A 25579-nucleotide genomic window follows, 5' to 3' on the forward strand; every position below is an offset into this window, starting at 1 on the left:
ACCATATCGTTTAATTTCACTGTTATTAAAATATGTTTTGTGACAAAACTATTTTTTATCAGTTTTCAATAAACCTAAATCTGTTCGCATGTCTTGGTTTAATTTATGAGCTGGATTTAGGAATAATATTAATTTGAAAGTGTTAGAAATCACCTTTACCGGCGGTTTGTTCATTGATTTAAATTGGTTTAATCACGACATATCATGTTTGAGGATTTCACAAATACCTGGCTGTTATTTATGTTGCAGTGTATGTGCAAGACTTCTGTTTTATGAAGTCTGATGGGAAAGTAAATGATGTGGAATTATTTCTTTGGATACTGGCGCGTGAGTGTGGTATGTAGGCTTTTGTTGGCTCCTAATAACAAATATCTCAATAACTAATAAGCCCGTAATTGACAACAATAATTCCTATGTCTAATTTGTGCTTACAAGTAATCGAATGCAGGGGTATTGTTATTCGTTTTAATTGTCGTTAAGTTAACCTGACAAGAGAATAGAGCGCTTCAAAATACCTTGCCCAATTCAATTATAGAGATGGGTCTATATTTGAGAAACTTCATAATACGTATAATTGCCTTTTGTAATCTTTCTTTACACTTATTAAAGAAAAATGATACTTGAAAAATAACTTTCGTTAAAGGTTTCCAAAAATATCGCTCTTTTTAACGACCTAGAACGCCGTATATCAATTCAATTAGTCAGGGTTACATAAACATAATATTCAATAATAAGTTCAAAATAGATATCTTGGATTTTTGTCAAGCTTCTTGAAGGTAAGGGGATTCTTTTTTTTCTGATGTAAAAAGATGTTTGTGTTTGTTTTAATGACCACCATACAACAGCATGTTTGGACTTCTTGCCGGGTGGTCTTTCAACAAATTCGTGCTGGCACTATGTAAAGAAAAACAACAACACGAATGGTCTACATATGTATGACAATTGATTGACTATTAGACTAGTAATGAAAGAAGAGTTCCATTAGAACAGAACAGAACATTTTACTTTAAAGTTTTTTGTGTTATATTTACATATAAATGTATCTCCATTACTACTATACTATAGAGTGAGCGACTTCTATTATTGACATATAAAGGGTGCACTGAAAATAGTTCTATTGTAATTCATCAAAGTTAGTACAATATCATTTGACTTTCGTATACATATTATACATGTTGGAACAATTTTTTTTAAATACATGACTTACAAGCATGCCAAATAAAGTATAAATATCTAAACATAAGGATAAAACATGATTGAAATATTCTAAACGTTAATGAAAAAACTACTTATTACAATGCAACAATTATAAGTCTGGTTGATATATTCATAATTAATGAAGTATATCGAATTATTAGAAATAAAAGCAATACCGTTTGGATCATATTTGTTCACTTTGAGCAGATGATAGCTGCGGTAATGACATAGTTACTGTCGGGTTTACATGCAGGACGTGGTTCCTCTGTTCGTTTGACCCGATTTTTATCATAAGTGTTATATATTATATAATATTCCTTTTAACTTAAGTGCTAAGCTTTCTGAACTGACCATTGTCCAAGACTATGAACTTGATCAATTGAAACGCTAAATAAATGTATTTGATTGGTAAAGCTTATAATACAGAAGGTTGCCCGCAAAGGCCATGTGAACATTGATTTCCCTGCCTTTCCTGACTACGCACACTGACTTAAGACATCTGGGAGAGTATGAATGACATATCTGCGTGGTATTAAATAAGCCCATACCGTTAATCAATGTGTTCAGTAATTAATAACCCTATTTCGACATATTAAAGCGGTCCGCAAGGTGTTTAACAAGCTACGGGGGATTGGAAGTCAAAACAATTCCATTTTCACCAGGGTTTCAAGGCAAGAATTGTCATTAAAGGTCAAAAGGAACTCTATTGAAATAAATGTAGGACTTTCGACACATACAGATGATGAATACACCGAGGTTTGGGTCAGGATTGGACGTAACTGATGTCACGTTTTCCGAACAAGTAACTTATTCCGGACACTTTGCACTGTGTATTGCTTGAGAATGGTGTGTCCAATTACCTTCTCGTGGTCGTTTGTGATGTTTAACTCTCCTGAATGGCAATGCGACGGCCCTGTTCAGTAATACGTCGTGCAAATGAAAGAAAACGGAATAATAAACCAACTTCTCACCTATAAATGAAACCGCTACCTCGTTCACAATATCGTTTTCACCCGTATTATATGACTTTTTTGTACTGTTTCGTAAATGAGTACTTAGTCCTTGATTTAAGCAGTTTTGACAGCGTGCCCATGCACGTTTTGGGCTGGTTCTCGATATGGTGTTCTGTAATGTTCACTTTCATACACAGATTAGTGAATGTCTGGTATACGAGTTTTTGGATAGTTAACCTGCAACACATCGCTGGAGGATCTTTCACTGCATATTTACATTGATCTGTGACAGTCCCTCTTCTGAATATTTGATACATAGCCTTGGATTTGCTTCCATTCAACAGAATGGTCCCGTGTAAACCCATTTAAAGAAGTTACCAATAGACGACACTTATTGGCCTATTAATGCGCCTACCCTAATTCAGTGAACATTGGTTCAGACGCTTTAGGTGAAAGTTATCGTTCGGAAATCGAATCACAAATATCAAAGGCGATAAGCTGCTTTTTTATGTGGAGTGTATTTAAAAAACCTCTGACTGTCAATGGATATATTAAAAGGTATTTTGAATTACGTTAAATGATTAGGTCTGTTTCATGCATGTTCATCTGTATAAATCATTCATGTATCGTATATCAATATTTCTCTCAACAAGTTAATTTAATGTTCATTTAAGATCAACATCTTGTCGTATATGTAATATAACTAAGGTAAGATAATAAAAGAGAAGTCAAATAACCTTCAGTGTATAGTTTTAGTGAAGAAATGTGTCAAGGAATATAGAATACATCTTATCTGGCATAAGGAAAAGTTTATTGTACAACAATGAATTGGCATCAATCAATCAATAACATAATGATAAAAACATGCAGGAACGAACGAACGAACGGACGAACGAAAGACCAGAAAAACAAACAAACAAACGACCGAACGACCGTAAAAAACCCGGATGAAATGAGTGAGTGAGTGAGTTAGTGAGTGAGTGAGTGAGTGAGTGAGTGAGTGAGTGAGTGAGTGAGTGAGTGAGTGAGTGAGTGAGTGAGTGAGTGAGTGAATGAGTGAGTGAATGAATGAATGAATTGTATTCAAAATTAGGTTTAATTAATTATATAATTTCAAGCAACCAATCAGTATAAACAAATGAATAAATACACGTTTACAATCTATACATTGAAACATGTCACTGGTCCTCGAGAAGTCAGAGATATAGTGGCCCACAGTTTATCTTAATGGTTGCGATTTCTTTTCCATATGCATGGAAATGTGTATTCATTTCTATGTAACTGAGCAATTCATTTCAAATGATGCAGAAAATATTCGAATCATTATATCATTGTAATATCTCGTTTTATAAACGTCAGCCTTGAAAATGAAATCGAAATTTGTGTAAATACTTGTCTGTTTTGAGTGAAGCCCTGAAATGATATTATCTTTATATGATCATCGAAGGCGATAATTCCCATTTCAATTATCTTGCGAGTAAATTAATACTGACACTGCCTTTTAATTTCAAATCTATTTTTGAAACTATCGTTTTCAAATTTGAAGTTGAAATATTTTTAATCTTTGCTGTCAAAATTGAAAGAGGTTTTTGACGCACGTAATCGTTTTGATAGAAAGAAACAAATTATCTTAAATTATTATTAAGTAAGGATAAAAAGCATCAGCCGCAACGGAAAGTACATTTTAGTATTGTAGTTTGTTTTTAAATATTGGCATAAAACAATTCTAAAATACTAGTAGTAGACGTAACAATTATACTTAACTTTGCTTTACTTAACCATTAAATTAACATGAGACGGGCACAGCCAATTGAACTGTTTAGTACAGAGAAAGTATGATAATAATTATTATTTTTATTTTCATCTTAGTGTTGGCGCGAATGTTGCTATACTAGCCAATGCGCATGCACGAACCGCTGTTTAGCGCACTTAATGAAACCAATTATCAAATAAATGGAACTTTGGCGGTGGATTTTATAAGAAGCTTTCTAAATTATTAATCAGAATCGGAAGTTAAATCTTTAATTTCAATAACGAGGGAAGTGGACTGTTTTTAACAATGTCGTCAAGGACAACGTTCAATAACTAGAGTGCAGTATACGTTAATAGCGTTGCAGTCTATTCGCATGCTAGTTACTGAACGTCAATAAGCTCTGCCTATAAAAACAAAGGAAAGTTTTAAAACAACCCCCAACACCCTTGGTACAAAAGCATTTTTTATTGAATTTAAAAGTAACCTATAAAATTCACAAATCACATTTTTCACATTATTAAATAGATGATCGCAAATTTGACAAATGGGTTTGTGACACATATGAACGGTCAACAGGCACATTTTCACAATCGTTGTCTTTTTGACTTCTGGATTTCAATCGTTTGGAAATTGTGTGAAATTGTGATGCTCCCCGGGTGCCACCGCCTAGATTCGCTAGTGCACGTGGTGTGTCGCACTCCAGACCTATAGTAAAGGCGACATTCATAAGATCAAGTTCATACTTAGGTCAAATGACTTTTGTGGCCTTTGTTTCCTGATTTCATTTATATAAACATACATATTGATTAAGAATCAAAAGTCTATGTAGAATATGTGTGAAAGACTGTCAAAATTGCTGACGGAAAGGTACAAACACCTGTTGTGAAAATGTGGCTTCGATACGTTTGGAAATGGCCCTATCGAGTACAAAATCCACGTTTGTGAATATCGTGATCAATTGTAAAAAATTGTGATTTGTGAACTTATGAACAAACAATGTTAAATGCATGTAAAGTAAGACCCCGTTAATATATATATATATATATATATATATATATATATATATATATATATATATATATATATATATATATATATATATATACACACATTTCATAAGTATTTAAAAATACAAATCAAGGAAGTGTGCCTGTAATAGATTCACGATATCGTGGCATTGACAGTACGGTAGAGTTTGCATTGAAGGTGTGTTTGGATGATTTCAATACAAATCCGAATTTTCACAGGTATGTGTATGTGGTTAAATATCCTAAGAATAAGAACATTTACATTTAAGTTAAACGGATTCCGCCCCAAAACGATTAAGGAATGAAATTAACGGAAAAATAGAGGTTGTGTGCCATATGTATTTTAAATAAGTTGTATTTGTCTTCTCCAATTTCTATCAAAGACCGACAATGGCTCACTTAATTTTGTACTGCGTTAGGAGTTTACTTACACCAAGGGTAACTCGTGTCGTCTTTCATATCAGATCAAAATGGCAACAGCTTTTATACGACTGTTTGTCTGTGTTGCCGAGTACCCTCAATTCCACATACGATCACATCAGATCGTAGATGAAAGACGTCATAATGCACACATGATATATTGCATATTGTACTTATCATGTCATCATTAGGTTTAAGAATTGTCAAGTTTTTCAAGAAAAAAATCCAGACGGCACCGTGATAATTGTTTGATATCACTGTACAATTATGTACTGTACGTGGCACTTTGTACATGACAGTCGTCAATTTCGGTTCTTTACAGAAAGTTGATCGGGAGCAAAGGGAGGCCGCGTAATTTTTAAAAATGTAAAGTACGAAAAATAGAAAATCAAAGCAAATCATCACAAATCCACTGATCGCGTGTCTTTCATAGCGCTTTTCGAATTTGCTCGATATCTTATCCATTACATGAATATCCCTGAATACTTAAGTCATATTCAGTGGTGAAAACATAATTTTGTTGGCCAAGGAATGGGCACAAGGACTTATGTACTCTTTCATATCCCTGTATAATTGTAGATCATCTGTAAGATATTATTTATCATTTAAAGGGACTCACTCATGTTTTTGTACCAAAAATTAGTTTTCCTGGTTAACTTATTTTATTATTATTAGATATCAAAATTGCAGGGATTTTTCTTACAAAAAAGTGGTTTAGTGGTGTGCGAACCAACGCCGGTAAATTCAAGAAAAAATCAGATAAGAGTCACTTTCAGCACAAGGCCATACGGACTAAAACAACTCTGGTGGATATTTTGACTTTTTAACAATACATTCATAACATCACGTGATAATGTCAATCAACCAATCACGCAATAACAATGAAATCGCATAATGCCGTTAATAACGCGATTGAAAATTGTGGAATTCAGAGACGATATTTTAGCTATAAATACTTGAATGTCAACATTTGCTGATGGCTTCCAGCTGTCAGTTTCTTAGTTTTAACACTCCTAATGATTAGCCGCACTTTATCTCGTATAATAGAACAGAATGCATTTAACAAACCATGAGCGAATCCCTTTAAATGCACTCTTTCATCTGTGCGGGTATCTTTTTATGTAATGCTGAAATTTGTAGTTTCGAGATCACATGTAAATGTGTTACACTGTCGAGAATTTAGGATACACTAACCTTCATTCTGCGCTCTCTGTATTTAAATCAATTTAATGTCATGTTTCAATCTCACGAACCAGCATTTTGGGTGCAGAATGCAGACATACATTCATAGTGCGTTTAGACTTGCGTGCAGTTATGCGCTCTCCTAACAATTTTCACCTATTCAGCAATGTGCTTATTTTGATTTTATGTCATTGATATCAAGTCTGAACCCCAGCAGGGAAGCCCGCAGATAGACCCTTTAGAAGTCTATTTTAGCAAATATTGACTCGCTGATTAGGGGTATCCGTGTGTCGCCCGGCCTTGTCGCTAATTGATGGCTTTTCTTTAAATCTTTGAGAGTGCGGGATGTTTTGCTTTGCTTTAAATACATTATCAGAATTCTTACTCTTAAGGACTTTATAACACGTTCACTAAAGTAAACATTCAAACACTTGATAAATTGTTCCAAATACAATTTTGTTATTAAGCATATTAAGTTGGTATTTGCGGTTCACTGGCGGAACTATTGAGTGACCCTTAAATGACCCCTGGTAAATCCTATATATTCACGTCTTGTTTAGGGTTCTTAAAAGAGTCCTTAAACTTGGAGGTAGCCCTTCTCCGCACTAACAGAGCATCGCAAGGTGGACGCCATAGGTCATCCGTTGTCCTTAGTTCTTAAAATGGGGCATTCCTCAATAAATTGAAACTGGGTCATGGGAATTGCAACACAACCTGCTTTCAAGTGTTCTGTTCTTCTTCTTCTTCTTCTTCTTCTTCTTCTTCTTCTTCTTCTTCTTCTTCTTCTTCTTCTTCTTCTTCTTCTTCTTCTTCTTCTTATTATTATTATTATTATTATTATTATTAGTAGCAGTATTATTATATTTATACTAAACGGTTTCCAATTTGCTTGTATTTTCCTTTTTCGTTTAGGCAATTGCTAACAACTAACAACAACGCTGCCCATGCCACTTTATTTATTATGGCATTTACCTGGACGTTTCCTTTATGAAAGAATCAGGTTTTTAAGTGCATTATATGACCACCTACCGATAAATTATCATAAAAATTGTCGAAAAGTCTTAAGTGTACGAACGTACTCGGATGCAATATTACTCCACACGGTAACCGATTGTTGTGCTGCCTTATAAAGGTGCAATGTGACCCTCTGGATTTTGTAAAACATCAATACAACAATAGCTTAAAGTTCAACGGGAGATATTCATTACAACACATAAATAAATACAATTCATTTGATAAGGTAAGTTGATATGGGAGCTTGCAATGGGACACAGAATGGATTAACAAATTGAGAAGTCGGCGTTCCTTTTCATTTTTGTGTGAAAAGTACAGTTTGCCAATGCACAAAAAAAACCCTCATTGGCAGCATTGTTTCCATTGAAGTAAACAGCAGTTCTGAGTTAACAAACGTCTTAGCAGCACTTGTATAGGGTTACGGTTCGGTCGTTCTAGGGCGTGATCTCGACTTTGTGGCATGTTTACTTTCTCGCAGAGTTGTGATGTCACCATGTATGCTCATTATACGGACCCTGTAATCATTTATTCAGCCGACACGTTGGTATTCAATTCCATTGTTCGTTCAGATGTACGCTAATCGATTTCAAACATTTGATGAACTTGGGTTTATTAAGAAGCTTATATCAATACATACGCTTATAATGCGTACCACAATTGGGAAGGGGGGTCTAGTTTAATCAGCCGGAATAGTAATCCTTAATCCTTTCAGATTACTTATAAGACTTCAAAGAATTTTTGTGATTATGTTTTATTTACATTGTTTAGTTTACTTTATATTGTATGACAAACTGTCTCTTTAACAGCGACTTGACCAAACCGCCCATTACCGTATTTATAGGGGTTCCCATTTCTATGTCACTTGAAGAACACTGAAATAAACATTATATAGCTCTTTCATATGGTTTCTACATCTAAATGTGAAGCCTCAGAGGTATGTTTGCCATAAGTAACGGCACTTTTTATGGCATGTTATTGCGATATTTTTTTTCAATCCCACGCAATTTTTGTGATGTAAAGCATCTGCTCCTGACAGGGGAAAATGTCAGTAATATCCGTACAGTTTCCATGACTGGTGACATAAAGCACAGGGATTAGAACCCATGTATATTTTGCAAATCTAGTAAAAGTATATTTCTCAAACGTTTAATTTCTCCAATCAGATCATGAAACAAAAAGGTATGTCTTTTAAAACCAAGAAATACAGCCATAACGTTTATTCGTATGTACTAAGCATTTGGAATCAGTTTGAATTTACCGTTGGTAAAACGGTACTTAGCTAAAAAGGAGGATGACACCACTAAAACGTGCTTATTAAAATATTCTGACAAAGTATTTTGTTTATCATATGTGTGTGTGTGTTTTTATTCAAATACTGGTATTTCTAAGGAAATATTATTTCTACTCCGTAGTCGTTAAAGTGCTGGCCTTCAAATACCACAGGGGTGTTTATGGTGGACAAATACGGTACAACAAATCGACTTGTACAAATTTCAACTACTTTCGCAACCAATAGTAAATACATTGTCGTTCGATCGCCAATAGTGGCATCAAATTGCGAAAGGAATTGGCTGGAAAGACTAACACTGCGCGGATTGGAGTGTATTCTGTAATGTTTGTGGATCAAAGAGAATAAGAAAGTAAAAGTGTTAGTATCAAACAGACGCGAACATACGGTTTAAAAGGGAAAATAACACTACTGCTAATTGGAAATTGGTAAATATAGACATTTAAGGTTATTCTGATAATTTATTTTATTTGAGTTCTTTGAAATGATAGTTGATTTATTTTCTATTTGCCAGTCTTTTTAGTATGGTTAGTTGAAAGGTGTGTGGTGTTTTATTTTATAGAAATTAATTGGACTTAATGGTCATTAATATTTTCAAACGATTCATCTTTCAAAAAGAACCTCGATTTAAAGTTTAAAAAGGTCGATCTGTGATCAGAACTATTGAAGTAAAACAACAGTATTCGTACACACGGTAAATATCATATATACAAGAAGAACGGAAAATGCTCCGGCTGTCTAAAGATTGATAAATGATAGAAAGATCGATTATTAGTGACATCTATTGGTGATTCATAGGAACAACACGTTTGTGTTTGCGGTAATAAGACGTACATTTAATGATGCTAAATTAACGTAATAATTAGTTCTTTGTACGGGCGCTCACGGCGGTGACTTATGGTGCTCGTAAGTGATAGTTTTTTTTAATTAATATTGATCTAGTTATTGATTTCATCACGTTCTGCCAGACCAGGTGTGACACCGCTTTTCAGAATCCGTGACAGTTCTTTAGGACACATAGAAAGTGATGTTGCGTTCATGATCCGGGGGCATCGAGTGCAGGTTCAGCACCGCTAGTATAATAATAATAAAATGATTTCAAGACGGAATACATAGAAAGCAATATACATTATTTTGAAACATTCGTTTAAATGTTAAATATTTCAGCTAATTATCTTAATTCCGCTGCTGCTTCATTATGTTCTGCTAATTATATTTTCAGACTAACAGACGAAGATTTCATACAGAGGACATACAGTTTCTGGACAGGAGCGTGTTTTGAAGTTTGATAAATTGTCTATTGTATTGCCGAAGATTTCATACAACGAAAGTGAACAACTTGAAAACTTGTGATAAATAGGGTCGATCACTTTATTAGAAATTGTTCTATGGTTTGGATTTAATAAATGAGATTAAGGATTTTAAAAGATTTTTAAAAATCGCCTTATCGCGGCGATCAAGTGAACGGGGACACAAGGTTTAACGCATTGTTAAAAAAATGATGATGCCAGGATGAATTTCGGAACATTAATTTGACAAGTTTAATTTCGGGTTCCGAGGATCAAGTGGTTCAGTGGAATGTGTGATATTCGGGTTCTGGAAGTTCAGTCATGTTCGGATTACGAGTACCGCTGGTGCACAGCCTCGGCTCCGCGGATTTCGACGGGGTTCATACCATTCTAAATCACAGGTTGGTAACGTCCCTAGTGTCCATATTTATTTGTCCATAGTTTATTGTTTGATGTTCGACCGTTGGAAAATCTCGCAAAAGAGGCTTTAACTCGTAGCTGAGGGGTGGGGGAGGGGGTGTGTTCTTCTAAGCTACTTTGAGTACCTTCAATAAAGTACCGTTTCCAGAGCACTTGTTATGAAATGCCGTCTAAATATAGTTTTTATACTCCTGATACTGTTTTTTTTATTATTTAAGATTAATGAACATAAATTGTAAACGTTTTAAAACACATCGAAATGACTAGCATTCATTCGATTTATATTTTAATACGAACGTATGGGTATTCGCTAATTTACGACGTTATAAACTAGCGGAATAAAGAAATTGCCTATGCAAAACTATACTGCCTTTAAAAATTAATGCTTAAAAAGCAACTTAGACTGATTATTCATTTTTGTAAAAGGCCACAGTACTCCTCTATACTATATCAGGGTTACATTGGTATGCGTAATGTATACACAGTTCTTTTTATGCACAGTAGTTTTTTTCCTGCTATAGTACATTATTAAATATGTATATTCGGGTTATCATGTCGAAGTTCCTTTCATGTGATATTTGCACAATGTTGTTATATCGAAGAGTTAATTAGGTGGAAAACCTTTACTGCTACGGTGCGGATTGTTGTTCAAATATTGACACTTCAACATGTAAGAGTTAGAGAGCTGTTTTCACAGTCCTATTACAGGACAATCATTGCCTCTTATAATCAAAGAATACACCAGACATGCCAGGCAAGCTCCACATATGTCCAACACAATACTGTTTAGCTTAGACAAACTATATTTGATAGAAAGGAATTCGTGCCCATGCATGACATTTGACACTTTATTGTCCAAGGCATTAATCGATCAGTAATTGCAATTACCACGAACAAGTAATGCACCTAAGGCAGGTTCGAACAACGTTCGTATTGAAAACTCCTTAAGTTTTTTACAGACGAAAGAATACGTTCATCCCATTTCAAAAAATATTTTTGAGTTCATTTTTATTAATATGATGAATTATTGTGACTTCAATGTATGCATATTTCTAAAAGACTATATTAGTGTATACAGTATATATCACATTGCGACTGTTTTATCAGAATATGTATTTATTTGGTGCCATTGAAGTACAAAGCAAACAGCTTTATTAAATGCTTAGGAATAGCATAAATGTCAAGCAAAGAATAAGAACAAAAAATGCATTGTTTTAAATGTCTCGACAGGGTGTTCTGTTTATTATAGACCCGTGTATCTGTAATATTATAAATTAGGTTAATGTCTCTTTTTGAGATTCTTCATTTGGGCACCTGTAAAACTAAATGTTTACCTCACACCGTATTTCAAGTACTTCTTTTATCAAGTAAATAGATTTATTTGCGCGGGATCGAAGGCTAAATGATAAATGTCATCCCTACAATACACCAGCTCGCTCCACGACCTCTAGTGTTTTATTATGGTAATATTTTCTGTTCAATTTTCATTTACGTTTGCGCAAGGCTTTTTTGTGAAACCCGTAAAATGTCATTCAAAACAAATTTCTTCAGTTGATTCGTTTTCTATTGTGAATAATACTGATGGAATGCAAACGCCGACTTCGTTTTAAGGCTTGCTAATGAACCTATTGCGTATAGACCGCTTCATCTAAATTTTATCAGTTGTACATATAATACATACTACTAATACTAAATGATTGCTTGCCTTAAGACAGGAAACAAACACTGCTATGTTCGATAAACTGATAGAATGATCATAAATGATGCAACATAGCTTCAAACTATGGGTGGAAGTAAACTGAATAAAAAGTAAGCAATAAGGTCATTAAATATCATACATTTTGCAACGGCATAATTTTAGTTTTTGCTTTAGGTCAAAGAAGGTTTTTTCGTCAATTTTAATTGAATGGTTCTATGAATAACCTACGGTTTATTTGTTTGGTTTCACTAATCCAAACTTAAATATTTTGGCAAATGTGTCAATATAAGGAGTGGACTAAGCTGCTTTAAATAGTCGTCAAGATCATTACTCGCCCTACTTCATTAAAATCATACATTTTACATTGATGTGGCCCGTATTTGACTAATATAATATAAACATGTGAAATGGAGTTATAGATTTAATTCCATCTTTTCGCATTAATTTCTTTAATCGTTATTCGCAGGGGTTTTACCAAGGCTTAAATAAAATAAATAGGGCGGATTTCGGCTTCTTAAACAACGTGTAATATTCGTTCAACCTGAAGGAAATTTTAATCCGCTTTTTTGAATTTATCATAAAAGCTATTATGCCTTTGGGTACGAAATTGCCGGTTGATATTTTTTGTCCCCATCCCCCCCCCCCCCCCACACACACATGTGTCTAAAATCTGAGTGAACATGTATAAAAATGTTAATACTGCATAACTATGATTCATCGACATTGATAAAAATGAACTCTGAAAGCATGCATCTTGGTAGGTGTATAAGGTGTTCGTTGTAGAGGGTATACATACTCAATTTGATAATCCGATTTGGGAAATTTTGCAATGAAAAATATGTTATTGTAAAACATGAGTCATTGACTTTTTAAGTACTGTTTCACATATAAACTTAGCTTATATATATATATATATATATATATATATATATATATATATATATATATATATATATATATATATATATATATATATATATATATATGTCATAAGAGTCGTTACATTTCTATGTATTTATTATAAATAATTTAAATATAACAGTCAATTTAAACGAACAAACTAAATAATTCAGCTTCTTTTTGACAAAGTTGTTGTGGGGAACACATGCATCTAATCTAGTTGTGAGCGAAATTTATAGTTTTGGAAACCATATAGATATAACGTACACAATCTGTATTAAAGGCATTACATGTCCTGCAGGATCGTGTTGTAATTCTCCCTGTATAAATGTCACCAAAATAATAAACAGCTCACATTTAAGGCACATACAACGAACCAAATGTCTGTGATTATTAATTCGTTTTTGATATTTTAAGATTAATACGTAATAAATTAAGTGAGTATATTTGTTCAAGGAAATAAATTTTCTGAACTTGAGGTACTCTATCTTAATGTCGTCAAGAATATCTGATATTTAATTGTTTATGTTTGAATTTACCGCAAAATAAACTTCTTATTTGCAATATTCATGTACTATTATTATTTCGACACCGAACTACGAAATGCCCGGATAATAAACAAGGAAGTAAATTTCGTCTATTTTTCATTTTACCGGCAGTTTTTCGCTGAAATGTATGTTGGCATATGTGTTTTATTTTTTACTTTGTTATAGCAACTAACGTAACTCATTGGAACGACTATGTATTTCGTTAGAACGACTTATGTTTCTCGTTAAATCGACTTAGTATATTGTTTAACAACTTACTTTTCTCGTTAAAACGACTAAGTATCATGTTTAAACGAAGTACTTTTCTCGTTAAAACGACTAAGTAACTTAAACAATTATCATGTGTTGTTGTCGGGATTGTTAAAATATCATTATATTCAAGGCCTTATTAAAAGTATATTTGTAATACAATCATATCTTGCCTTAACCATGTTTACAATGTCGCGTTCGAATGTAATCATTATTTTGAGATTGTGGTGGGCCAATATGTTGTTAGTTTAAACATATTTTATTGCATAACGATACATTTACACATTATAGGATGATGATAACAACAAAGGAACAGAAACAGTGCAATGTAACAAAGTTTACGTACATATAAAAAGGACATGCAAAGGGATTGGGCCACGAGTTTTACCAACATCAGTTACGGCCCTTTCCCAAAATGTCACATGAAAAGCAAAAATGATTACGAATTATTACGATATGTTGTTTTAACAAGATACATAAGTCATTAAACAAGATGCGAAAGTCAATGTCAGAAAAGAACTGGAAATTTGGGAGCACTCCGTTCTAAATATATCTACTAACCTATGATAGTTGTCTCCCATATGGTTGCTTTTCAGTGGGGAAGTCTTTGTGCTATGGTATTGACCTGAATATCTCCTAGAAGCCTTTACAGAAATGGTGTCGACCTGAAAAATGCACTTGTTAGTTGGGCAATAATGTGATATCATACTGTTTACCTTTCTTTTTTACTTTTTGTCTTTAAAAATGCTAAAAATGCCGAACAAGCATGTATACGTATTACAGTATACAATAATTAATCACATACATGTCATTAGATGTTGAATAGAAAAATAAAAACATATTATTTTATGCATTTAATTTTTTCATTTCAGTTGCTTAAAAGAGCCTTCCTTGTGGTTGTCAAAGGTAAACCAAAACGGTGAAATATTTGAACTGCAGCTGGAACAGGAGGCAAATTCTTCAACACTGATAGGCTTGGCCAGTGTGCAAAAAGACTGTTTGTGTTCATGTAGTGACTGTGCCACAGATGACACTGGTTATGGTACAGATACAGATTTGTATTCAAGTTTACGGAAAAATGACTTCAGAACAAAAGACCCTTTGAATGATTTTAATGATGTAGATGATATTTTAAACAGTAGTTTTGCTAGTTGCTTTGATGACAAAACCTCACAGGACTTTCAGAGAGTTGAAGGAGACATTGACAGCCTTTTCCAGTCACAAATTGATTATCCATCTGTCAGTCACAGTGAAGATATTACAGTACCAGACCTTTCAGAAGATTTTACACTCAACATAGATAACTTCTTTAAAACTGACAGCTTTGACAAAATGTACACAGACGTTTCTGTGAAGAACAAATCTGAACAAACAAAAGAAAAACACAATACATTTCTAGAATTGTCTTCACTGTCTCAGAATATGTCAGATTCCAAGAAATGTGAATGTGAAAAAAGAAATTCTACATCAAAGCATAATGTAGAAATAACTGTCAAGTTAAAACCTAAAATATTACCAGAGGATAAGCTTTCAACAGTTGAGTTATGTGAGTTTATACTTGGAATAGTTCCTGGACATTATGGATCTAGTCAGACACCTAACAGCAATGGCAGAAAAAAAGACAGACGTGTTAAAATCAGGGGACTTATACCCACAGGACCTGCTTCCAAATATGCAGAAATAAGAGTTGGTAAGTTGCTACATGAGCGTGGTGATAATCTGACTTTGAATACTGTTAGTTGCCACTTAAAGTTATTAAAGTTAAAACAATTATTTTGCTCTATTTAAACTCTATTTTGCATTTAATGCCTTTAATCATTATTATGGTTAAGATTTTGCATGCAAGCACATATAGGTGAATACCTCAGCAAAGACTTGATGTATTGCATTGAGACTTTATACAACAGTACTCAACTATCCAACCTACTTGAATAAGCATGTAAGATAACTGGTTTTTTAATATTATGCAAATTGACATGTAACCACATTTAAGACAATATCTCAGCAAATACATCATATATTGCATTGACACTTTATACAAGGGCTCCCAACAATTCAATTTTTAATCAATCAATTAAGATAACTCTATTTTGCATGTAATATAAATTTTGCTCATTTCTTAGTAGACTTATGAATTACATGTAAGCACATATAGGTCAATAACTCTGCAACTACATGTACTTAATATATATATTGTATTGAAACTTTATAAAATCAAGTATGTTAACTCTATCTTGCATATATATACAGTAATGCAAATGTTGCCCCTTAATGTTTTTCTGTTTTAGTTTTGCATGTAATCTTGTTTTACTGTGAACCAATCACATTTCTCCGAAACTTTGTAATCCTATAACCTAAAAGTGGGGGAATAGCCATGCACACTGTCTCTGAGACAGGTTTTGTAACTATTGTTTTTATTTACTGAAATTTTATACTTGGATAAGGAGACTTATCAGATAAAAATAAATTTGTTTACTTTTATGAAAAATTATAGAATTTTAATTATGTATTTTGTTTGCTGTACATTTATATAAACACCTTTGATGTTTTTGATTTGCAGGAGACTGCCTGTTGTCAATCAACGACCAGACTGTGACCTGGGACAACCTGGACAGCGTGCTCACTGTCCTTCAGTACCAGAGACAGGTCAGCTACTGTTGTAACACATAATTTAAATGATGCTCAGATGCTTTACCAGTTGTTAACTAGAAACATAGTTTGTGTATTTAAAAGGATCCTTTTACAAGTTTAGTTTGTCACTTTCCAGAAGCAAAAGCTTGAGGAACTGTCATTCTCGTACTACGGATGTTGTTCTAGATGTTGGCAGAGTTATTGAAAACTTTTGGTCATTACACTGAACCCTTCAAGATATATTTACATGTACATGAATTTCAACATGAGTATGTTACCAAGGGTGATGCACTTATGTTCAGCATGGTCTATCACTCTAGCTTTGACATTTGTTACCTGATGCCCCTTGGCCAACTGAGGAAAACAACTAAGACATATTCATTGAGCATTCTCTTACAGTGATCTTGTTTGCTGTCCATGTTTTTACTGTTGATGTTAATCTGATAATATAAAACCTTAAGATGAGGTTATTGATACAATTTGATGCAATATAATTTGTTTTTCTTAGCATATTGTAGAGTTTTAAATCTCCCTCCCCCAAAGAAGAACAACAACAACATTTTTGTTTGTATATTTGTTCATTATCAAAATAATTTCCCTCCATTGCAGGCCAAGTTGCTGATACGGCAGTCAGGCAAACAAAGGTCAGCTGTTCCGACAAAGTCCCAGCCAACCAATAGACTGGTTCAGCTGGTTACTGGCTCTAATAGCAGTGCTGTGAGTCTGGCTGACATTGCTTCGGAAAATTGGGAACCCTTCTATGGCGCCATGTACCTCTCACTGGATGGAGTCAATTCAGATAATATGCAAGCTAAGGTGAGCTTGGATTACATGTATGTTACAGCTGAAAAATGTAACTGTACACTAAACACCACTAAATGTGGTCACATATAACAAGCCGGAATGTCCCAGTACCCTGTATTAATGGCACTTAAATTGTCAAAATTAAAGGAATAAAATTATTGTCAGTGTCCGCTATACTATGGCCCTTGAATTGACAAAATTAAAGGAATTGTCAGTGTCCACCTTACTATGGCCCTTGAATTGACAAAATTAAAGGAATTGTCAGTGTCCACCTTACTATGGCCCTTGAATTGACAAAATTAAAGGAATTGTCAGTGTCCACTTTCTAACTTTTGCAAATGTACACAATCACCAACATGGTGATCAAAATGCAGGATAGGTATACTTATTATGTGATTGTTGACCCTCTTATGTGGACTACAATGGTTGTTGTACTTAATTTTACTAGACATTATGCGAGGATGACTATACACAATATAATTTTTTTTATATGCAGTGAAACATGAAGAGTAAAGAAGCTGCAATGTACATGTTTATTGTTACAATTAGAGATGAAAATAGTAATGACTTACTTTAGATTATTATTTTCTAAAATCAAGACCACCTGGCACTGTTCCAATGGTAAATGATGTTGATCATGCAAAAGTCTGACATTCTGTGAAACTTTTGTTTAAAAATATTTGTTATGGAAAGTGTTTTACCAAAACTTTTATTTGAACCCATAACAGGTTCATAAATGTCATTTATAAAGGTCATAAATGAGTATATCTGTTGCAGGAAGATATTGTGTATCAGTTCCCACGGGTTGACAACAAAGTGATAGCTTCTCGAGGGATGCTCATTACTTTAGCTGGAAGTGTTAATGACGCCACACAATCTACTGTTCAAAGGTAGGGCTTTCACCCTTTCAAATTTATGTTGGTATAATTCACTCACAGAATGTCCATAATGACAAAGATCACTGACTGAAGTGGGAATGCTATAGAATTATGGTATTCCACTTTTGAAAAAATATAATGCAAGAAAGATAGAGCTTTTTCGCTATTGTACTTGATCAATTATTTAGTATTTGCTTTGCTGCAGTATATTATTGAAAGTAACATTATCAATTGAATTCATACTGAATGGAATAAAAAAAATTGTAATGGCAGGAAATTTAACTTCAGTAAATTGACCTTTATGTTTCACAATAGGTGACAGACTTTAAAGTTACTTATTTTGAGGGTTATATAACTGTTTTGAAACTAAAGACGTTTAAATTCACAAACAGATATTGATTGAATGTTGCCATATTAGTGTTAAAATTGACTTATTGTAAAGGTTTAATGTTAAATTAAGTTGAAAAATATGTTTGAAGAAGCCTTTTCTATCATCTTTAATTGTTTTTGGAAGCTATATTTCATCTCAACCTCTTTAACCACTTTAACTTTGTTTTCAGCACGACCTTGATGGTTGACAACAGTCTTGTAAATATTGTATATCACTGTGAGGGACAAAACCTTTTTGTCATATCTGCACCTGAAAATAGGTAAGGCTGTTTCTGCATTCGATTTTGTTTATAAAATGTCTGTCTTTATTTGACCTGCAAGTTTAAGATGACTATCAGTCTACCTGCTTAATGGTTGGCTTGATTTAGAAGACAATATACATTGATTGTTGTATGTATTGTCATTGCATTTGTTTTGGTCTTGTTGAAAACATTAGCCTTTGTTTATAAGCAAAAAAAAAACAATTGCAATTTCCATGAAACTAAGTACACATGTTTAAAAGTTTCCAAAGGTTAAAATACGTGTGTTGCAAGGCTCATAACCTTGGCTTCAGAAACTGTTGAGTTCTGCCCCTTTAACAAAAAAAACATAGCATGGCCTGCTTTGGCATTCTGCTTGCAGTGGTCTTGTTTCATGTACATAAATGCCAAGTTTTAAAAAAAACTGTAAAAATAGATTCAGATTGTTATATTGAACTTAAAATGATGAACATGTAGAATCTTACAATTTTTTATTGCAGATTTTCACTCCCTTCTCTCACCACACTCATCAAAGACCTCGTGCGTCTCCTCCAAGTTACCCACGGTTCCATTCACCAGGCCTTCACATCATCAACCAATCATAGTCAACTAGACTGCTTTTTCACACTTCTGCACCAGAACTGTGTCTCTCAGCCAAACAATGGTGTGCCAGTCAAGGAAAAGTTGTGCAATCTTAGCCAATCAGCTACAGTCCTTACCTTGCCAAATGAGATTAAAGTAAGTTGAATACAGTACATATTCCTTAATGAGATTTGCAAACTTGAAATGAATCATGTTATTTGATGCAAGTTCAACAGCAGTACAGCAAAAAAAATCACCATTACAAAAATGTCCACTTCAATCTTTTACAAAGATTTGTATTGCATTTGTCAAATTAGATATAAACATATTGTTATTTGTACATGATGCTTTTATTTGTTTACAGACATTTACTGATCGGATGCTGACAGAATTTGAATCTGCAGACTTTGGTGACATGGTAAGAAAAATAGCAACAAAAAAATAACATTTTTTATGTCTGACCAGTGTTATGCTCCTTCAAGCTATAAGAACAGTACCGGGTAATAGAGTGCCAAAATTTGCACTCTTGTTTTTGGTGTAAGAATAATTCCCAATCCATGTGGGTTTTGTGTGTGTGTTTTTCCTATTACTGTTTTTAAGCATAACAATGACCAAGTAGCAATTTCTAGATCTGTTTTATGCTCAACGATATCACCATGGTATACTTCCAATTTCAGTCTGACAGTTACTATGGTTGCAGAAGAAGTTACAATATTCTGGGCTCCTGTCTGTTCTATAAGGTATTTTATATTTGTCTGTTGTTGTTTTTATCCCCAAAATAAAACAAAAAAATGTAAGTCATATCCTAGAATATTTGTCATGACATGGTTCTAGTCCCAACTTTTTATTAAACTTAAACAGTCTTAAGAAATTAAAGATGTTCAGAGTTAATAGACAGATTTTTTAAAAGTGATCCATGTACATTGCCACATTCCAGAACTACCTCATAAGTAACCACCTGTGTCGGGAGGACCTAGAGGACTTTACAACGTACTTGACATACCACTCCCTCCTCACCCTCACCGCTGACCAGGGGCTTGGGCAGCTGGTTGTGTGGCGTGAAGTTTACCCAACCGGTCACTGCCACTCCGTACCTGACGAACAACAGTTTGGCTACACAGAGCCCCTCATTGCCAGGTGGTTCTGGCTTGTTGTTGGATATGTGAGTAATTTGGGGTTCATGCTCTTGTAAAATAAACACTCTCATGAGATTGATTCGAGGCCTTGTGTTATTATAACTGATTACTATATACTGTAAGTTTATCTTACTTTAAGTTTAAGCAAATGTTACTGTACTCATAATCTAAGTTATTGAAATTATCAAAAAGCTAATAATTTGTGGATGAAGTAACTGCTTACAGTGTAAGTGAATAGAATTGCTATTTCTCCTCACGCTAGGTTTGAAATGGTTAAAATGAAAGAATGTGTATATATATATTACCAATTTGCATCTCTTTCAGAAAAATCTCATTATGTGCATTTCTTTGGAAATTGGTGGATGCACAAAAGTGTGAGTACTTTAATACATAGTATACAAAACATATATGTAAAAATATGTATTTTTATTTCAACATATTTTTTCTAGCCTTCATTTAACAATGTTCATACAGCTGTTCATATGGTTAAAAAATAATGATGTCACTTAAGTTTCTGAAACATTTTGGATCCATATTTATTACTGGTATTTTACTTTTACATAGGATAAAAGTGAAAATGAAATTTTCGGCCATTTTGTTTTCATTGGTTGTATATCTGTTGTTAGACTGAACTTATCTGTTTACAGTGTAGATGGTGTGTCCCCTCCTGACCCCTTTCTGATTGACCAGGCCCGCGCTGTCCTCATACAGCTGTATGCTCAAAATATGGCTACACTCTGCCAAAACAGGTCAGCTATGCTTCTCTTGTGTCATGACAAAGTACCGACATGTAGATTGGATTTTTTCAAAAGTCATGGCAGCAATGTATATCTGGCATAATAATTGTATTGTAATTAAAGGTCTTGATTCATAATGTGCACTTTTTTGTCCGAGATAAATGACACTATGTTTATTAAATAGTACTGACAGTTATTAGTTTACCAGAAGACATGATGTGGAATGAAAGAAAAAACTCCAACATTCACGTTACTGCAATGCAGGGATTTTTAAATTAATGTTTATCCATCGGATTTCCAGCCTCAATTACCCATCCAACTCACTAGTCACAAAGCCAGAAAGTTTATTGCACCCGGATCAAAGACGACATGACCTTATCTCAAGGTCATTGAAGAAACTACCTCACAAGGACATCCCAGTGCTTGGAAACCTGGTTGCCGGGGGAGACCAGGTTGGACTGCTAAGGCGACCACTGAGCAAGAGAAAGGACTCATATGAGTCTGATAATTCTAGTGAAAGCAGCGGAGAATCTTTCTTTAAGGTAAAGGATTGAAATAATTATGAAGATTCAGCATATTTTGTTTTATTGATTTTTTTTCTCACCAATTTAGAGACTGTCTTTTGTATGCATAATACTGTACATGCATCTTGCTTTTGTGGAAATCTTCCATGTAGTGTTTAAGATGTCTTTCAAACTTAATATTATGAAATATGTAGGTTTTTTTATAAACTTGTCATATACTTCAGTCAGTACCAGTATCAATATCAGTTTCAAATACACAATCTGTTATTTGTGTTACAGTTTTCGAGGAAAGGTCGTCTGTTCCCGGAAACAGCCGATCTGCTACAGAACATATCTGAAGCACGTGAAGACCATCCACCTCTCAACTCGCACAGAAAGTAAGTGGACATATCTTTTCTAGCTGAAATCATGTGCTTATTTTCCAATGAACTTTCAAGCTCTTCATGAACAGCCATACCTAAATTTGCATCATACAAATCAGATTTTTAATGACGTTTAAGATGTTTTGGGCTTTATTAGTTTTTTTGTTACAAAATTAACAGCACTTGATGTTATATGATTGTTATTTATTTACAAGAACTGTTATGATATTCAAATATCACTCTTTGCTGCTTTCCCAGACTGACAGTGGGTGCAGACAACTGTCTATTTCACCTGACCTACATAGATCACCTGGAGGGTGTGGTCATCTCATCACTATGGGAACAGGGTGGGGCATGCAGCCCCTTAGAGGCGGAAATCCACCACTCTTTCCAGCTTGCCACTCAGAAAATCAAACATGTGTTTGACAATGCCAGGAAAGTCAAGGTGTGTTCATGTTTATAAAAAAGGTTTTAGATTTTGCAAATTGAGTAAATAAGTATGTAGTTTGCTAAACTCAATGCCTTTTGAAAACATCATATTAAATGTTCAGTTTGAATTTGCTAGTGGTCTGCTATTATTTAGTGCATTAATGTCTAACAATAATAGGGCAAACATTTGTATGAGAACTAGATCTCTCATTGATTTGCAATACTAGTAATTAGTTTCTCCTTGTAACCTTAACAGTAATGTTATGTTTATTTGAACTGCATGGATTCCAATTAAAAGAATAACTTGTATGTGATTTGATGCACTATGACAGGCCTGAATAACAATTAGCGGAATGAAAGGCATCTCAATCCTCTACTCTTGACTCAATTATTGACATACTCTTTATTCCCCATTCAGGAACAAAGTAAGAATGAGAAGGCTCACGTGTGTGGATTGAACCAGGACTTTGTTCATGTGCGGGAGGAAGGTGTCATGTTCACATGTTCACCATCGTCCGAGGACAAAAAGGCCCCACCACTGTGCTATTGGGTTACAGGGTAGGTGTGAAAATCCACTCATTCTCAAACATATTGTGCATAATTCCCATTCACAAGATACTTCAATTCATATTACATCAATTGATATGCAAGAATAAAAAACGGTTGTCCTGTAAGCACACTGCTTATCACCAAGGCGTCCTGGGTTTGATTCCAGGCCAGGGCGCAAATGAGTTTAGTTTGTGGTCACCAAGCCTGACAAGTGGGTTTCCTCCGGGTACTCGGGTTCCCCCCACAACATAGGACCACACTGTTGTGCCAATGAGAGGGATTAATATAATGTTGTAAAAATTGTTTAATAATGAAAATAAAACTTCTACAAGAATACCATCTTTCAAATAATGAGATTCTATGCATGTACTGAATCAGTGTCTAATTTAGTATTACATATTAGTTTTATTCAATTGCTTCTTTATTGTCACCACATTGTGCTTATTCTGATTCTGTTGTGCTTCTTGTTTCATTTTTTACTGACATTTTACTGACACAAGTTTAATTGGTTTATCTGTCATTTTCTTCTTTAGACGGCTACTCTCTCGATCAATGAAGAGAGAGGTGTTCGTGTGTTTCCACGAATCAACACCTCAGACAGTGATAGAGCTGGCATTTAAGACGGCAATGGGATACCTGCCATTCTAATCTGGAGTGCTGGAATAATGAAGATGATATATACATGTATCAATAGATAAAACCTGTTCCTTACTTAAATCATCTCCACTTGGAACTTGTAATAGCAGCTAAATGATGTTAAAAGTTTTTTTGAATACTTTTGAACATTAAATATTAAAACAGATTGTTTAAATCTGTAGACTTGTTAAATATGTACACCACTGCAATAGTGAAATGATATTTTTTGAAACAATATTCAATGCAATATTCCTGTTGTTCACATCACAATTATCATTCAGATTGTTATTTTATAAGAATATTTTATTACAAAAGCCAAAAAACATAGCATTTAAACATGTGATTCATTGTTTGCTTTAAATGTCAAAGGACATTGACTGTTGACTTTAAATGTCAAAGGACATTGACTGTTGACTTTAAATGTCAAAGTACATTGACTGTTGACTTTAAATGTGAGAGGACTTGGACTGTTCGTTTTTCGTTGAATTTCAAAGGACCTTGACAATAACTCTGTTTAAACCAATCATCATGAAAACTTGGTTAGAATATTTGTCAACATGAATGAATATGGATAATCTTGGGTCAAAATCTTTGTCACTATGTTAAATTTCAAGACAAAATGTTGTGTTCAAGTTTCTTATTAAAGTGTATCCAAAACAATTTTCATTACGATATTCACGACCAGTGAAAATATGGGTCATCTCAGGTCAAACACTTTGTCTTACCAGTGTGAATATGGGTCATCTTTGGTCAAACACTTGGTCTTACCTTGTGCAGTTATTTATCAAAAAATAATCAATTGCCATTTTCTTTTCTCTTAAATGTTTACCTTTGTATTTTTATTGAATGCATTTAAAGATTTTAAGTTTCGATCAGTTGTAGTAGTCATGTATGAACATTTTTTTTAACACTAATTTTTTATTTTCAAAGTATAATATCAAAATGCAATAAATTTATTGGTTAATATATTTATTTAATGACAACGAATATATGAGATTATTGTTTTGCTTGTTAAACATAATTGAATAAAGCATTTACTGAATTTGTAAATTAGTTTTATGCTTTGGTCAAAACATAACGTTGTCCATAATTCAGAGGAATGCTCAAAGTATGGATATGACAGTTGTTTTCCGTCTGCTGATTGAATTTTAAAATGACAGTTGAAGTAGCACAAACTAGGGCAATGCAATCCAGTACTACTTGTTACCATGAGGTTAGCACCTTGTATATAATTTATTTGTCTACTACATTAACAAACTCCAATGGCATGGTGCTGACTCTCTTATGTTTTTCAGTTACTCTGTCAGATGAAGTTGTGACGCATGTATACTCGATGATACTTGCCTCAAGCATAATTTGTGGTCAAATGGCTCAACGAAAATCCTTTATTGGAACGATCCTCTGGGCTCAATTGCACACCAATGCCTATTTAAGCTGCCATAAAGGTTTGAACATTTCAATCAAGTGGATGCAATGATACAGCAAGTGCAGAATGATTTGAACAATCAAGAATCCTAGTGGGGTGGGGGTGGGGTTCTCGTAAAACACGTATGTAAACAAGACCAAAACATTTAAGCATTAGGAGTGCAGATCTATTGTGTTTTACTGTTGTTGTTTTCAAATGCAGGATCTAAAATTAAATAGAAAAATATGATTTAATCCAGTCATTTCATGAAAAGTTTATCGTATGACATTTTTTGAGTTGAAAATCACCACAGGACTGTAGAAGTTTCAAAAAATGT

The 25579-nt window shown here is 33.9% G+C and overlaps 1 protein-coding gene across 5 annotated transcripts; it reads left to right on the plus strand.

The window, feature by feature from the left end:
* The first annotated feature begins 220 nt into the window (after positions 1 to 220).
* On the plus strand, positions 221 to 24863 carry LOC128226518 (protein inturned-like). 5 transcript variants are annotated; one of them, XM_052936429.1, is made up of 18 exons: positions 221 to 336; positions 10058 to 10525; positions 14813 to 15630; positions 16501 to 16586; positions 17181 to 17387; positions 18153 to 18265; positions 18814 to 18903; positions 19383 to 19620; positions 19829 to 19882; positions 20142 to 20204; positions 20402 to 20626; positions 20925 to 20974; positions 21248 to 21349; positions 21639 to 21879; positions 22141 to 22238; positions 22482 to 22668; positions 23071 to 23210; positions 23735 to 24863. In XM_052936429.1, the coding sequence occupies exons 2-18, from the start codon at positions 10446 to 10448 to the stop codon at positions 23847 to 23849; spliced, it is 2907 nt and encodes a 968-aa protein (XP_052792389.1). In that variant the 5' UTR covers positions 221 to 336; positions 10058 to 10445; the 3' UTR covers positions 23850 to 24863. The 5 variants fall into 5 exon arrangements, with proteins under 5 accessions (XP_052792389.1, XP_052792392.1, XP_052792391.1 ...); XM_052936432.1 differs by lacking the exon at positions 221 to 336 and adding an exon at positions 753 to 776; XM_052936431.1 differs by lacking the exon at positions 221 to 336 and adding an exon at positions 2614 to 2708.
* The last annotated feature ends 716 nt before the right edge of the window (positions 24864 to 25579 follow it).

This window comes from Mya arenaria, chromosome 3 (assembly GCF_026914265.1).
Source record: "Mya arenaria isolate MELC-2E11 chromosome 3, ASM2691426v1".
Taxonomy (NCBI): Eukaryota; Metazoa; Mollusca; class Bivalvia; order Myida; family Myidae; genus Mya; species Mya arenaria.